The sequence below is a fragment of the Lonchura striata genome, chromosome 1 (assembly GCF_046129695.1).
Source record: "Lonchura striata isolate bLonStr1 chromosome 1, bLonStr1.mat, whole genome shotgun sequence".
Lineage (NCBI taxonomy): Eukaryota > Metazoa > Chordata > Aves > Passeriformes > Estrildidae > Lonchura > Lonchura striata.
The window spans coordinates 74,361,178-74,376,378 of NC_134603.1; the positions used below are offsets into that span (position 1 = coordinate 74,361,178).

The 15,201-nt window shown below is 41.4% G+C and overlaps 1 protein-coding gene across 3 annotated transcripts in view; it reads left to right on the forward strand.

The window, feature by feature from the left end:
- FBXL7 (F-box and leucine rich repeat protein 7) overlaps positions 1–15,201 on the forward strand; it is a 204,251-nt gene that overhangs the window by 38,200 nt on the left and 150,850 nt on the right. For all 3 annotated transcript variants that reach the window (XR_013340426.1, XM_021545707.2, XM_021545708.2), the window contains exon 2: positions 547–636. Coding sequence is in view for 2 of the 3 variants with exons in the window: in XM_021545707.2 (XP_021401382.1) it covers positions 547–636 (90 nt within the window). In the remaining variant the exon portion in view is untranslated. The remainder of the gene's footprint in view (positions 1–546; positions 637–15,201) is intronic.

Here is a 15,201-nt window from a genome sequence, read left to right on the forward strand (position 1 = left end):
CTCCACCATTAGTGAGAAGTTAATTTTGAAATGGTGTATTACATCATGCAGTGAGTATGGTGAAGGAGAAAACAGATACCTTGCATTCATTTTCATGTGACCAAATGACTTGAATACATGATGTGAACACAGAAACCAGAAATCTAAACTTATTTATCATATTTTGAATGTAACAATTTTTCTTGATCTGTGTTAGAGGTATTTGAATGAGTAAAGTGAACTTTTAAGTTCCCCTAGTGTTGTTAATCAAAAACATTTAATTTTCAACAGAGCTTAGTAAATATGTAGTGAGAGGCCCTGTGGCATAGGAGACTATTTGCAGCCTTAATACATGTGAAGATGCATGTGCTAGAAGTTACAGTGCGGGAAATACCTATTCTGGTGTGTACAAAATGAACATCAGCTGCTTTAAACCTAGAGTAAAGCTTTCTGGAATTGTTCCAGGTTCAGATATTGAAGGTCTTTCTATTTCAGAGTTGATACTCATGTTTGTTCTCTCTCCTCCCCCCTCTCTCCTTCCCTTTCCACCTCTTTCTCCTTTTGCAGGCAAGGGCAGCTCAAGCATCTCATCCGACGTGAGTTCAAGTACGGATCACACACCCACCAAAGCCCAGAGGAATGCAGCTACCAGTGAAGGTAGGGCAGCTGGTACTCATTACTCAGGTCAGGCCCCCCAGCAGAATCCTGTTTGCAGAAGAAGAAACTCTCCTCCTCATTCCTTCTGTGTAAAGTAGCATTGCTCTGCTAGAAATCCAAAAGCAGTTCTTCCTTTGAACAGTTTTCACTTCTATCTGTGGTAGTTTCTGATTTGAATTTGTGACAAATAATTTAAGGTACTTCTGCAGAACCCAAATATAGAGAGTGAGGAGTAATTTTGTATGCTGCTTTTTCAGCAAAGGCTTTTACACTTAAGGTTTTATATGATATTATTTTGCAATCGTATTTGAAGGATATGCTTGATGGAAGCTTTTTGGCATGCAATTTAGGTCTAATGTCAGTCAAAATTGCTTTCATAATGAGAACACTATGTAAATGTGAGTTGTTTGAGACAAGTTTTTCAAAATTGTAGCTGTGGACATGCTGACCTGACAGATTTAATAAGGTCAATACACCTCACCTCAGTTACTGGAGTATGTCATCACTGAGGGCTAGATTATTGATGTCCAGAGGAAGGAGATGTTGTATCTGTTCGTATCAGTACAATGTTGTATTAACAGGTCTATGAACAGAGAAATGCTGATTCTTCCTTTCTTACATGTGAGTAGGTGTGCTCTGTTAAATGGAAGTCTATTTGCCCTAGTTTTTATAATTGTGTCTTTTAAGGCTGAGAGGAAATAACTATATATAGTTTAATGATGTAAGCCATAAGGATTTGTAAAAATTGTGCATTGATATGCCTTAACTAGTGTTTCTGTGTAACTCTGTTGTAATTATTTGGTTTTACTTGGTAGTAATCAAGTTATAGTTCTGATTCCTTACACTTCTGTCACTACAAATTAAGTTACAAGCTCTGTTGGCTCTCAGTCTAGTTTTATTATGGTTAAAGGAAGTCAGACTTTTGAATAGTTCTAGTATGGCAAGTCTGTGTATGACTGTAGAATCTGATCAGTAAAAGCAGTTCATGTAAGTAGTAAATGGCCACATAAATCAAAAGAGCTCTGTTGTTGGGCATGCATAATCCCATACCAAGAATGAATATCTGGCACCTATGAATCATAAGAAATACCGGTTTAGAATCTGTGCTTTTTAGTCCAGCCAATAAATTTAACAACAAACAAATAAATGGTTATTAATAAGCTGAATAGTAGATTTCATGTTTCCCTAAACCTTAGATGCAAAAGTTCTGAGATGCCTGAAAGAGGTGAATTACCAGGACACTAAAAAATTTAGGAAATAAATTCTCTTTATGACAGACAGGAATGAAAAAGAAAAGAAACCATAAAAGAATAGTGGAAACACCAAAGTCAGTACTTAATAATTAATTTGAATTTCTTTTCTACTTCAGTCTGTAAAACAGTTTTTTTTATTCAAATATGATAATGCAAAATAATCCTGTACTAATCTCTGTGATTTATGTTCTTAATTTAGCTTATTATTGAGCCAGTGAATATGAATATTGACCTTGAAATCTTTGCCACTTGTTTGCAGCTGATTAATTCATTAGCAAGGGAGGCTTAAATGCAGGCCAGCAGTAACTGTAGTGAAATTATGTTTTTATGAGTTCACATGCAAAATCAGAGTTCAGAGTAGTGTAATTGTGTATTCTGTACTTGGAGGCAATTCCAGTTTTTAATCTAATTTTTCTGTGCCCTGGAATAGTGTGAATTGACAAATACTTATTTTGACAACAGATTCGGAAGCAGCTTCTTCCTCAACCTGTACTATTACTACTTTCTTACCATTTCTTTCTCCTGAAGAATTACTAAAGTGGGGCAGTTTAATAGAAACTACCTTAATGTGGATTGCTGCATAATCTGGCAGATATTTTGAATGTCATAGCCAGGGAGCGTAAGAATTCTGTGAAGGCAAGTGAAACAAGAGATATGGAAGTAGCTGAGGCAAAACAGGCACTGTTGAAACTGGTGTGTTACTGGCACATTTATCAGCTTTAGTGCTTGGATTTTAACTAATGCTGCCTCTTTTCCCCATGAACAGTAGACTTACACTGAAGGAGGATTCAGCTGGTAATAAAGACTCATTACTTCCACAAGATGACTTGAGTTCTATTCTTACAGTATGCTGAATGTTTTTATACTGTTCAGTTATAGAGTAATGCCTACGGCCCAGCTAAGAACAGGAGTCTGATTGTGTTAGATGCTGTACAAGCAGTAGCACTTACGTATTTTAGGGTGGTTGCGTAACATTTTTTTGACACTGTTAGTAAAATTTACCTAGTCCACTGTAATATTTGTTTGCCATGGTACAATAGTATCTGCCCAGCACAGAGGGTCGTACGTGTATCTTTATTTTCACTAGAGGCTATTTACTGCAGGGCCAGAATGCTCCAATTCTGCCTGTATTGTAAATTCACAGCACTGTGTCTTCTTCTGTGAAGGAGCCATGTATTGTGTGGCCAGCTGTATGCAGCCAGGTCTGGTGTGGGAGGAAGTAGGAAACATTGCAGGTAAACTCTTCTTCACCTTCATTGCCATGGGGAATGATTGAGCAAGTGGCAGACAGCTTCTTTGCATCCTCTGAATTTCTATTGCCAGCTGCATTCCTGAGTGTCCAGCTCTGTGAAAAGCATAGCTTTTGTTTGGGGCTGAAGGCCTTTCACAGCTTCTGCTTTCCAGCTTTTAAATAGACCTAATTCTTTCCAGTTCTGCACAGCTTGTCTTCTGTTTCTGTAAAACGTGTGACACAACACTTGTGGAAGTTGAATCAATGGAATGAATGACTTGAAACAACTAGAAAGGAAATTTGTGGGAATGATCCGTCTTATCTCTGGTACTCCACAGCTGAGAAGCAGTCATGTAAATTACTATTTAGGCAGCAACATATTCCTGAGAACTGTAAAAAGATGTCAGGCAGGGCTGTTGCCTGGAAGAGCACCACCTCAGGAAGTATCTGACAGCAGGTGTTATCTTGCCATCAGTTTAAGCAATCAAACCACACTCTTCATCATGATGAATGCAACCACATTATCAGTCAAGTTTCAGAGATGTGATGTTTCTCTACAGAATGGGTACCAGTAATATATAACAAGATGCTTGAAATTAGTCTTGTTGTTCCAGTTCTAGCTATTCTATTAAGCCAATGTCATTTAACTCTCTTGATGGGCACAGATGGTGCAGTTAGGGCCAAAATAATGGTACCCTCCCTCACATTGTGGATTTAGAGCGTCTCTGGAGTTGTGGAGTATTTTATGTTTCAAAGAGACAAAATGTTGGCCATGCTGTTGAGTGTGTCTGGGGGAAGGGCACATCTTCCCCAGACAAGGACAATGTGTGCTGGTATCCTTAGTTAAACATGTTTCACTCAGTGATGCTTCAGAGAGGTAATCACGACTGTTTTTGTTGCATAGAGGAAAGCAGACAGAACCTGGCAGACTGTGCAGCTTCCTGAAGTCACGCTTTGACATACCAGTGATGCTCTTGAGAGGAATGCAGAGGTGCTGAAACTGTAGTCCAGTGACTCTCACTTTGTGTACTTCAGTGAAGGGAAGGTGGCAAAACCGAGATGTCTGTGTAAACCACAGGCTGGAGAGACCTGTTTGGCTACAGCTTGGCTAAGAAGGAAACCTGGTAGCCTGTGAATGTGCATGCACACTGATGCCTCCACACTATCTCCTGAGGATAGAGTTTTGTTTAGCTTTGAATATACGCTGCTTTTTACTTCCTTTCCAGTCTCAGACATTGCCAGCAATTCTTTACCCTATCAATCAATTATAGCTGGAAATGTGAGAACACATGAGTTTTTACTACCCCCTGTTGCTCTTTGGCAAGTGAAAGACTAAATGGATTTTTGTGGGTCATGTAAATGCAATTTGCTAGACAGTCTCGGCTGGAATATTATTGTCTGAAACTTGATTTAGAAGATTAAACTGAATGAGGGTTTTTGTATGGGCTTACCTTGATCAGGGAGTTTTATTCTACCTTACCTGCAAAGCACAGAATGTGATGTCCAAGCTGCATGCTTTGTATTAACTTGACTGTTTTTCAAATAAAAAAATCAATACTGTTTGCATTTAATGTATAGCACCATTAAGATGCAATCCAGAGGCAACTTTAAATTGAGAGGCTCATGTATGAGCTCAATGCAGAAGTTCTAATTTATTTCTCAATTTCTGTAAAATCAAATTGAAGGATTAGGTCTGAAGTAGAACACTATTTTAGCAGAAGGGCTCAGTGCTGAAGTACCTCTGAATATATCCCTTTAAATCTTAGAATTGTGAGTTTTGCAAAAACATGGTGAAGCCAGCTGCTTTATTTTGAAGAAATTCAAATTTTATCTGCTTTTAGCTGACTTCTAGGGACCTTCAAAGACCAAGTATTTTACTTTGTTTCTCCTTTTGCAGTACTCTGACAGTTCTAGAGTACACTGCAATGTATGTTTAATGTGGAGATCAAATGAATTGGTTTTGGCAATAGCTGTTTGTATGAATCTCAACACAAGAGATATTTCTTCTGCAGTTTAGGTATGTACAAGAAGAGCCCTCCCTTTCATAGCTGTATCCTTCTTCCTGTTTTATTTAGGTTTTGTAGTGCTTCTGCTGGACTTGACAGTGCTGGGTTTACAGTTGGACTTAATGATCTCAAGGGTCTTTTCTAACCTAAATCATTCAATAACTCTCAGAGCAGCAGGGCCTATAGTCTGGTGGGAACAATTGCATTCATTAAAAGTTGTTCCCTCCATTAAACCATCTTAGAGGGGCAACTGTGTGAAAATGTAGCACTTTGCAAACATGTAATGCTTTAATTACTCTTGTAAAAGTTCTGCTGTACCCTGTGCAAGGTGATGGCTTGGCTGATCAGGGTGTGTTTGGGGTCATTGGCCATCCTTTTTTTTGGGGGGACCTGGCCAATGAAGCTTTTATATAGAAAATTTTCTTTTTACAGAAAAAATTGACATCAATATCAGAAAACATTTATCACTGCTCTACATGTGAATATATTAAGTGAAATTTCTTGAACTCAAATTTATTTGGGTTGTGTGCCTCTTATTTCACCTTTCAAGTCAGAGAACAAAGTGCTTGTTATAGGATACTTTCTGAGAGGCTGAAATTAGTTTAATTTCTTTTGGCTTCGTAACCACATTATTTTAAAACGTGGTATCTTTTGGATCTCTGAGTAATTATTCATCTATTAAATAAATTTAAGAGGAGAAGTTCTTGCATTGTGGACTGTGATGGACAGTATCAAAAAATTTGGGACGGTGGAGCAAATTTGTTGCTACGGAATACTTTTTGTATTTTAAATGGTTCCTGATAGAGAATCAGCTCAAACTGAGATTTAGATGAGTGCAATCTGATATTTTTTTAAGGGGAGATAAAAATCTCAGAGAACCACTTTGCAAATAGACATTCTTTCTGGGTATTAAGGCTGACATGAATTGGTAGCTGTGTTTGGTCTATCAGATTTCCATTGAAGCTTTTGAGTCGTTTGTGTAGCCTTTTTGAGACACTGAGCTAGGTGTTGTGGCAAAAGACTATTGTTGAAGAGAGATGCATCTTTTACCCAGATTTTCATGATGATCCCTTTGGGAGAAAGAGCTCTTTAGGTCCCTTTTTTCATCTGATACCTGTTAAATTATTTCCCACTTCAGTTCTTTACCATTTTTTCTTTTCACTATCTCTTTAACATTGGAAGTTGAGTAACCCAGTATCAGAAATGAAAACTTTTAAGTGTTCTTTTCAGATAAATGTGAATATATGCATAATTCCTGTTCTTTGATGACAGTTCTTTTCTTTTTCATTTTTGTCCTCATGCCTTTGCAGCCTCTTATTGGGTATTTGGGCTCTTGGTACTACTATTGAACCTCTGTCAAAGCAGGCTTTCTGTACACCACAGTGTATCAGAAGTTGATATCAATGTCTGAATTCGCCCCTGCTTGCTTGGAACTGGGCAGAGATTCAGTTGGCTTTGAGTGAACTGTGGCCGTTTTGAGTTGGTAGTGGAACTGGAGACTAGGTGAGTTTCCTGGGGTTTTGTGTTGCTTTACTAGCTGGGGAGTTTTCTAGAAAAGTGAAATGTTGCATTGCAGAATGTGCCAAAACAGAATAATTTCAAGCCAAAAAGATTGAGGAGGAGTAAGAGTGGGCTGAGAGGCGTGACAGCTAATAAATCCAAAACTATAAACAGTTTGGCAGACTAAACAGAGCTCACTATTTAAATTCCTTTAACCAACATCTGAATATCTGAATGCATACACAAATATAATCACCTCAAGCAGTGTGTGAAGGTACAAAGTAGTATAAAGCTTGCTCTTAAGCACTGTTTTTTGTACTAAACCACATCTTGATATGCTTTTGCTATCTAATAAGCAGTATTCCTGCAGAACTGTTCTGCTAATTACAATACCATTACAATCAGCATTTAAATTCGAGTTCAAATGCAAGGCAAAAGTAGCTGAGACATTGGCAAGGTTAAACCTGCTAATTGAAACCTCGTGTTATTCTGGCTAATTTGTAAATTTGTACAGAAATGCTATAGCCAAATGTTTAAAAGTTGCACAAACAATACCAAGAACAAATTGGAAAGGTACATGAAACTGCAGTCTTATTTGATCTGCTGCCTGAAATGTGAGACCCACCAGAGCAAATGCACTTACAGTACAGTTAAAGAGAAATGATCCCAATTTAAAAACCTGGCATTAGCTTTTCCAAGTGAGGTCTGATGCTTGGTGGGAGTGATTGCAGTTTATTCAATTACTTGTAAATCTGATTTTAAGGAATCCAAGATCCCAAAAGTAATTCTTCAGGTAAAATACTGTACCAATACTACTTAAATAGTATTATCACAGGGAGGTTCTGACACTTAACTGTTCATCCTGTTATTGCCTATGATACCTGTCTAAAGTAGTTTCCTTCTCTGAAAAATGAAGTCATCTCAAAGGATATGAAGAATGCGTAGCATTTGTTAGTCAAAACCCCATTCTTCTTGAATGTTAGACTGTCTCCTAAGACATCTTGAAGAATAGATACAACCTGATAATGCATATTTAAATATGTCAGGTTTATCAATTTTTCAGAATGCATGAACTGAGGTGAGCAACTTCCTTCAGATTCGTTCTAGTGCTTGATTGAAATAACGAAATAAAATTGGAACAGCAAATTTTTTTACTATAACTTTAGAATCCCTGTTAAGATGCTGTAGTTTAAATTTATTGCACAAAATATCCTGCCTTATGTTCCCATATCGTATCTTTTTATGTCAGTTTGTCAAATGACTGTATTTTTTAAGACTGATACCACCAACAGTGCCAAAACTAGCAGCATGCTTGAGAAATATTGTCTTGGAGTTACTGAGCCATTCTGTATTTCTCTTCTGGCTATTGTACCATAGCTCCTGCTACTGTGTCTTTCTCAAGGTTGACATCTTCTCAATTCTGCCACCATTCCCAGATTTCTCTTGAGTAGTATATACTGGGGTCGGCTGATGAAAATGGCTGTTCATGAGTAGACAATGATAATTCTTATGCTCCTGTTAATTCTGACTGTTGGACCATCTTTGGTTTAGGCAGTTACATCAGACTAGGCTGGAAGTATGGGGAGATGTTGTGAACATGTTTGTAATATGATGATTTACCATTTATGTGTTCCTCTAGTCTTAATCAGCCACACCTGTACGTAAAACTTGTGGAGTGGTGGTGTGCCTGGTCACTAACTGACCATTGTAATACTTCTTTTCCCATTTAGGGGTAGTTTTCATCTTGAGCTGTGATGATGGATTTGGGAGTTTGTAATTCTTGAACCTCAAAGTAAAATTATGGTATTAACAGTTCAAATATATATATTTTTTTTTAATAGAGAAAACAAGTGCCCATAGCAACCTGTCATCTATACTGCGCTAGGAGGGTTTTACTTCTTTACTCTGTCCTCTTGGGTGTACACAAATTTGCCAGAAGGCAGGGTGTCTTTAGACATGCATGATAAATATTTGTTTGCAAGATCCTGTAGTCAATTTAGATCAGCTAGTTTGAGTTACCCTCCCACAAAGTGAAGTATGGAGACTTTTCCTAGGCATGTCACCTACTTGTGGCATATTTGTGCTGCCTTGGACATGTGAATGTGTGGGTGGAAAGAAGCTTGATGGCTTTACTGGATGACTGTAATCCAGCATGCTGTTTGCAGTAATTTGGATAAATCATAAATCTCCATTGTAAATTTTTATCACAGTTATCATAACTATGTTTTGGGGTTTACCAATGCCTAATCTAATCTATATTGCTTTCAGTTTTCCCTAACGCTTTGTATAGTTTTCCCCTTTCCATCCTGTATATTAAAGAGAGTGGAATTTTACAACACTGTGAAGTATTCATTGTTTGTGGGAAGTTTTTTACCTTGTTCATTGTAGGTAAATAATGCTGTGTGGGAATCTCTGAAAGACAAAAAGTAAGAAAACTCAAGGATGTGGGTAGTAGGAACAAATTATTTTTTTGAGCTGTGATGCTTGCTTATTATGAATATTTATATGTCCACGTAGGCATATGTAAACATTGCTTATTTCTTTGTTTATTAGATACAGACACATTTTCCAGCTCCACCCTGTGAGATAAACATTTGTAAGCCTTGTCAGGTAGAGTATGAGCTTCCATTTGAGCAATAAAAACTTAGCGTGGTACCCAGAAACTGTTCACTGTTCCAAGCAGTCATTTACCTTGGTCCAGGAAAGACTTGTGTGGTAGTTTTCCTTATAGAACAGGCACACATGTAGTCTAAATGATAAAATTACAATTAGACTGTATGTTGTGAATTCAATCTTGGAAAACTATTGACGCTTCTTTACTGTGGCCTGGAATAAGCCATTAGCTTGAACTCTGCTTTCTGAAAATGCTCCCTTACTGTTGCTTTCTTTTCACTTTAAAAACAAGACTTTAGTAACTTCTTGTAATCTGAGGCAGAATTACAGCTCAATCTGATTTTAGCTTTGAGTGTATTTTCACTTTTGCTGTTTCTGTAGCTTTAACTTTCTCAAATTTCTTTTAATGCCCTCGTACCTCAGATTCAGTTTTTTTATGGATGTTCTGTCCAGCATTGGGTTTGTCTTTTGAAAGATTTTGCCATGTAAAACATTTGAAGTTGATGAAGAAGCTGATGTGCCTGGTTTTAATGGGAGATTATTCTGTACCTGGATAAAATTCACAATATTCTGAATATGCTTTGTTGTGTTCCAGTAGAAAAAGCTGACATCACTGGGTGCCAGTTGGTGTTATTAATTTGGCAGACTACTTAACAAATTTGGTTTTGGAAAAGAAAAAGCTATCAAAGAATATTTATTTTTCTTTCTTTTGAAATGACATTAGATGAGCAATAAATCTGTTTCCATCCATCAATGTTTTCTAAAGATCACTTCTGCCACTGTCTAGTTAATCCCGTAGCATTTAGTGAAACATGAATGTTTGCCAGACTATGCTGAGAATGTCATTCCTAATGAAAATGTATCCAATTCAAAATAGCAACACTGCCATTCAGTCACCGAGTTCAGATTTCACTGATCATATTAAATAGCTACGTGCAATGAAGAAAAAATGTATCTTCACACCGTGACGTGTTAATGCTTTCACATATTTTTAATTCTGTTTAGAATGTGTGCTTGTATACGGCAAAAAAACCCCAACACCACACACAAAATAAACCTACCTACTGTGGTTGTTTTTTTTTTTGTTACTGAAATGATACTAGTTGTTTTTAAAATATGGTTCATGAGGAGAAGACTGTGAAGATTCTGAAGCAAATATGCGATTTGGTTGTGAGAAACTGTCAGGATTATTGATAGATGTCCATTTTCAGTTAGACAGCTGGCAAATGCTTTGAACAAAAAAAACAAGGCTTAGAACGAATGTAATTTATCTCATGTCCTGCTGTCTGTTATTGGTTATTCCAGTTTTGATATGAACAGAGCCCTAAAGGTAAGACTGGGGTAGCCTCTTGAATTTGATATCAAGTTAATGCCCAGACTATTAGAGTAACTTATTATTATACTTCATTTGTACTTTAACTCAGAACTGTAATTGCTTAAATTTCAAACCCACAAATTTCGCAGAAATCAGAGCATGAAATATTAGATCAACTCCTTATATATCCTTGTCTGAAAGATCTTTTCTCATATATCTTGGAAATAAGGTAAGTGTGGGAGGATAATATGCCATGAACTTTTACTGTTGAACATTTCCTAATGCCGCGCTCCCGCCCCTGTTCCCTTTGTCTCAGCCCCGGCTAGCTCTTGTGGGGCGAGAGTGGGCGATGGAGGCACCCTCCGCCGCTCCCAGCTGGGGTTTGGAGAGTGCCTTTGTGGGTTCCGGGCAGCGCTAGCAAGCCTCGCGGTGGTAAATGAAGAGCGGATCCTGCTGGGGGCTAAGTCCAAGTTTATTGTAGCCCAACGGGGCCAAATATCCTAGAACGATGCCAGCCAACAGGAACAAGCACAAGGTGCTTGCACTGGCTTATAAACTGTAAGGGAGGGGTATCCAACGACCAATGGGGATAGGGATATGGGGTGGCTCCGGGATGGGGGGATATGGTGGGGTCCAATGGGGGAAGGATATGGGGGGAGCCCCAGGTCCTCGCCCAATCACCCGGTGCCCTGAGTAGAAGCTTCTGGATGGATGGGAAGGGGCACCGAGTGATAGACAAGGCACCCGGGGGGGGTAAAATGCCTCTTTCAGGGTGATGGATAGATACTGGGAAGGCGGGAAGGGAGGACAAGGCAGGAAAACTGGGGATAAACCAAGTTGCACACGGGGGTACAAAGGAATAAACCAATACATAATACAGGGATAATAAAACATCCAAATAACGCAATTCCACATCTCCTCCTTTTTTTGTTTAAAAAGAAAGAAAGGTGAAGAGGATAAAGTAAGTCTTTAAACGGGGGCTGCACAGTTTCTGGGCTCATCTTGAAACTAGATGTTGTTTTTTTCAGGAAGTTCTTCTTCTTGGAACCCTTCCTTGTTCAAGGGTTCCAGTTCATCACTACGCTAAAGCCTGTAATAAACACAATGAGTCCCAGCAGCAGCAAAAGTCCTGTTTTTTTAGAAAGCAACTGAAATTAATAGTCGAGGTAGGGGAGGTCTAACTCAAAGGGGAACAGAGAATCCCAGGAGCCAGAGAGGGAAGAGGGGGGATCAGGTGAGGGGGACCTGTTCCGCCGTCGGAGGGCGGCGTACCCAACTTGAGGACTGTCCGGTTTTCTCTTCTGGGTCTTAGGGACATATGGTCTGACGAATTTGGAAGGGACCCATCTCAGGCCTGAGGGCGTGGATACGCAAGCGTACCCCCGTCCCCAGGTGACCAAGTCATAGGGTCCTTCCTGCCGCCAGGTCTCAGGGTCTTTAATGAGAACTGGTGGCTTTTCCCTGACCTTGCTCTGCTCGTAGGAATTAAAGTGCCTCGCGATGGGGGGTTGAGGCACTCAAAGGAACAGTTTAAGAAATTGATGGTAAAAAGGGCCCGCGCCAACTGAACCTGGGGGGACTCATTTTTAGCTGACGACTGTTGTTGTTTAAGCATCCTTTTGATGCTTTGATGAGTCCTCTCTACCACGGCTTGACCTGTCGGGGAATAGGCGATGCCAGTTTTATGTTCTATTCCCCATTGCTGCAGGAAGCCTGCGAATTCCTTGGACGTGTACCCGGGGGCATTGTCTGTTTTTATCTGTTTTGGGACGCCCAGCATGGAGAAGGCTTGTATCAGGTGTTTCTCTACTTCCTTGGCCTTCTCCCCTGTGTGGGCAGAGGCAAAAACTGCTCCAGAGAAGGTGTCCACGGAGACATGGACGTACTTCATCCTCCCGAAGGAGGGGATGTGAGTAACGTCCATCTGCCACACCTTGCAGGACCTCAGACCCCTAGGATTAGCCCCTGCGCTCACCGATGGTAGAGGGAGCGACTTACAGGACGGGCATGTGGCCACAATGGCCTTGGCCTGGTCCCGGGTTAGATGGAACTGCCGGACCAGACCAGGCGCATTTTGGTGGTAAAGCTGGTGGCTGATCTTTGCTTGCTGGAACTTGTCTGGGAGCGGCGCCAGCTGTGCGGGGGCGGCAGCGAGGGAATCGGCACGCCGATTGCCCTCGGCCAAGAACCCCGGCAGGTCGGTGTGTGACCTGATATGCATCACATAAAACGGTTGCTCTCGGTGGGAGACTAGCCTTATCAGCTTTGAGAGCAACCTGCTAAGGGCATCGTTGGAGACACCTTGCAGGATTGCATCCTGTGCTCTAGACACTACACCTGCTACATAGGCCGAATCGGTTACCAAATTAAAAGGTTCATAGAACCGCTCAAAAGCTCTAACGACTGCGGCCAACTCAGCTACTTGAGGGGATCCTTCCACCTCAACAACATCTGCCTCCCACTGCTGAGTTTGAGGATCTTTCCAAGTCACTACTGACTTGTGGGACCCTCCGGACACGTCCGTAAAAACTGTTAGAGCCTTTAAGGGTTTTTTGCTCTGAATCTGTTTTGTTGACAGAGTGAATTGGATTTTGGAATTGAAAATTTTGTGGGCCGGTCTCAAAACAGAAATTTTTCCGGTGTAGCTGTCCAGTGCAAACTGCAATGATTCATTCTCTTGCAGCAGGTGTTCCAACATTGCCTTTGTGAATTGGCCCGATTCCAATTTCAAAGGAATGTGGATGTGATCAAAGTCACACCCCGCCAGCTCCCGAATCCGTGTTCTCGCTTTGCGGATTAGCTCTGCTACCAGCTCTTGTGGCCGTGTCAACCTTTTGGATCGTGAATGACTCAGGAATACCCACTCTATGATGGAGAGTGGGTCCCTTTTGTCCTGATCCTTGCCCTTTCCTAGGGTGTCTGCCCATTGGAAGATGACACCGTGAAGGTGTGGCAGTCTGCCCAATATGATGAATCTGAAGGGCAGGCCCGGATCGTACCTGTGGGCCTGCCTGGCAGACATTGCCTCCTGAACCTTCTGCAAAGCAGCTTTGGCCTCTGGAGTGAGTTCCCTGGGAGAACTAGGCTCTTCCCCCCCTTTCAATAAATTGAAAAGAGGGGCTAGGTCTTCGTTGTTAATACCTAACCAGGGTCTCACCCAGTTTAAAGACCCACACAGCTGCTGCACGTCGGCTAGAGTCCGAATTGAATTTTTTATGGCCAATTTCTGCGGAACAATGGTCCGCTTGTTTATCTCCAAACCCAGGTACTTCCAAGGTGGCATTCTTTGAATCTTATCCTCTCGCAGCTCGAACCCTACAGCAACCAACGCACTGGTTGTCAGTTCAAGCGCGTGTGTAAGTAAATCGTTGTTGGGGGCACAAATAAGAATATCATCCATATAGTGCTGGATGATCACACCCTCGGTGGCTGCACGCACAGGGGACAGCAATGAAGAGACGTACCACTGGCAAATGCTTGGGCTGACTTTCATGCCTTGGGGAAGAACTTTCCAGTGGTATCTCTCCATTGGGGCTTCTCGGTTGATGGAAGGAACCGAGAAGGCGAACCGTGGCGCATCATCAGGGTGTAGGGGAATTTGGAAAAAACAATTTTTGATGTCAATGACAGCCAATTCCCAATTTTCTGGTAACATCGTGGGGGACGGCATCCCTGGCTGGAGAGGACCCATGTCTTCTATTACATTGTTGATGGCGCGAAGGTCATGAAGGAGGCACCACTCGTCTTTGCCAGGTTTTTTCAGGACAAAGACAGGGGAATTCCAGGGGGATGTTGTTTCCTGGATATTCCCTTTGGCGAGTTGCTCCTTCATGAGCTCCTGAAGCGCTTTTAATTTCTGTTTATTGAGCGGCCACTGCTCTACCCACACTGGTGTATCTGTGAGCCAATTAAGTTTCCGGGTGGGACGCTCCTCAGTGACTGTTGCCCGAAAAACCTGGGGGGTCGGGATGTTAATTGTGACCCCCCACTGGGCCATCAGGTCTCTCCCCCATAAGGGTTCTGTGTAATCTAATACGAACGGGCGTAAATAGGCCGATTGTCCGTTCGGCCCCTCAAATTTTACGATGTTTTTTGATTGCTTTGCCAATTGAGAACCCCCTACACCTTGAATTTTCCCAGTCACGTTTTGCAATTCCCAGTGTGACGGCCAATCCCGTGCGGGAATGACTGTCACGTCTGCCCCTGTATCCAGGAGACCGCTTAGGTGTTTGTACTCCCCATCCTTCCGCATATAGCAGGAGAGCTTTGGTCTTTCCTTCCCTATGACCTGGGCCTGGCACACCTGGTAGCTCTTCTTCGCTGACTTCTTCCATAGATCCTCAGGGTGTGCCGGAGGCCCAGATGCTGGGATGGCCTGGGCGATGATTTGGCCCTTGGGAAGGAAGACCGGAGGATGGGAGCAGTGCAGCCACACCACTAATTGCTCGGTGTTCCTGGATGTCAGGGATGGTGTAATAGTGACTTCGAGAGGCGTGAATTTTGTGTCCCCAAGAACGATGTACTTACTGTGGAGGTTCCTCCAGGTTCCCGGGTCCTCTGTGTCGACAGCGATGGAGTGCCAGTCGCTGTCCCTTAGATGCAGAGCCTCAGTCAGGGCCAACCTATATGGGGAGAAACCAGATACGA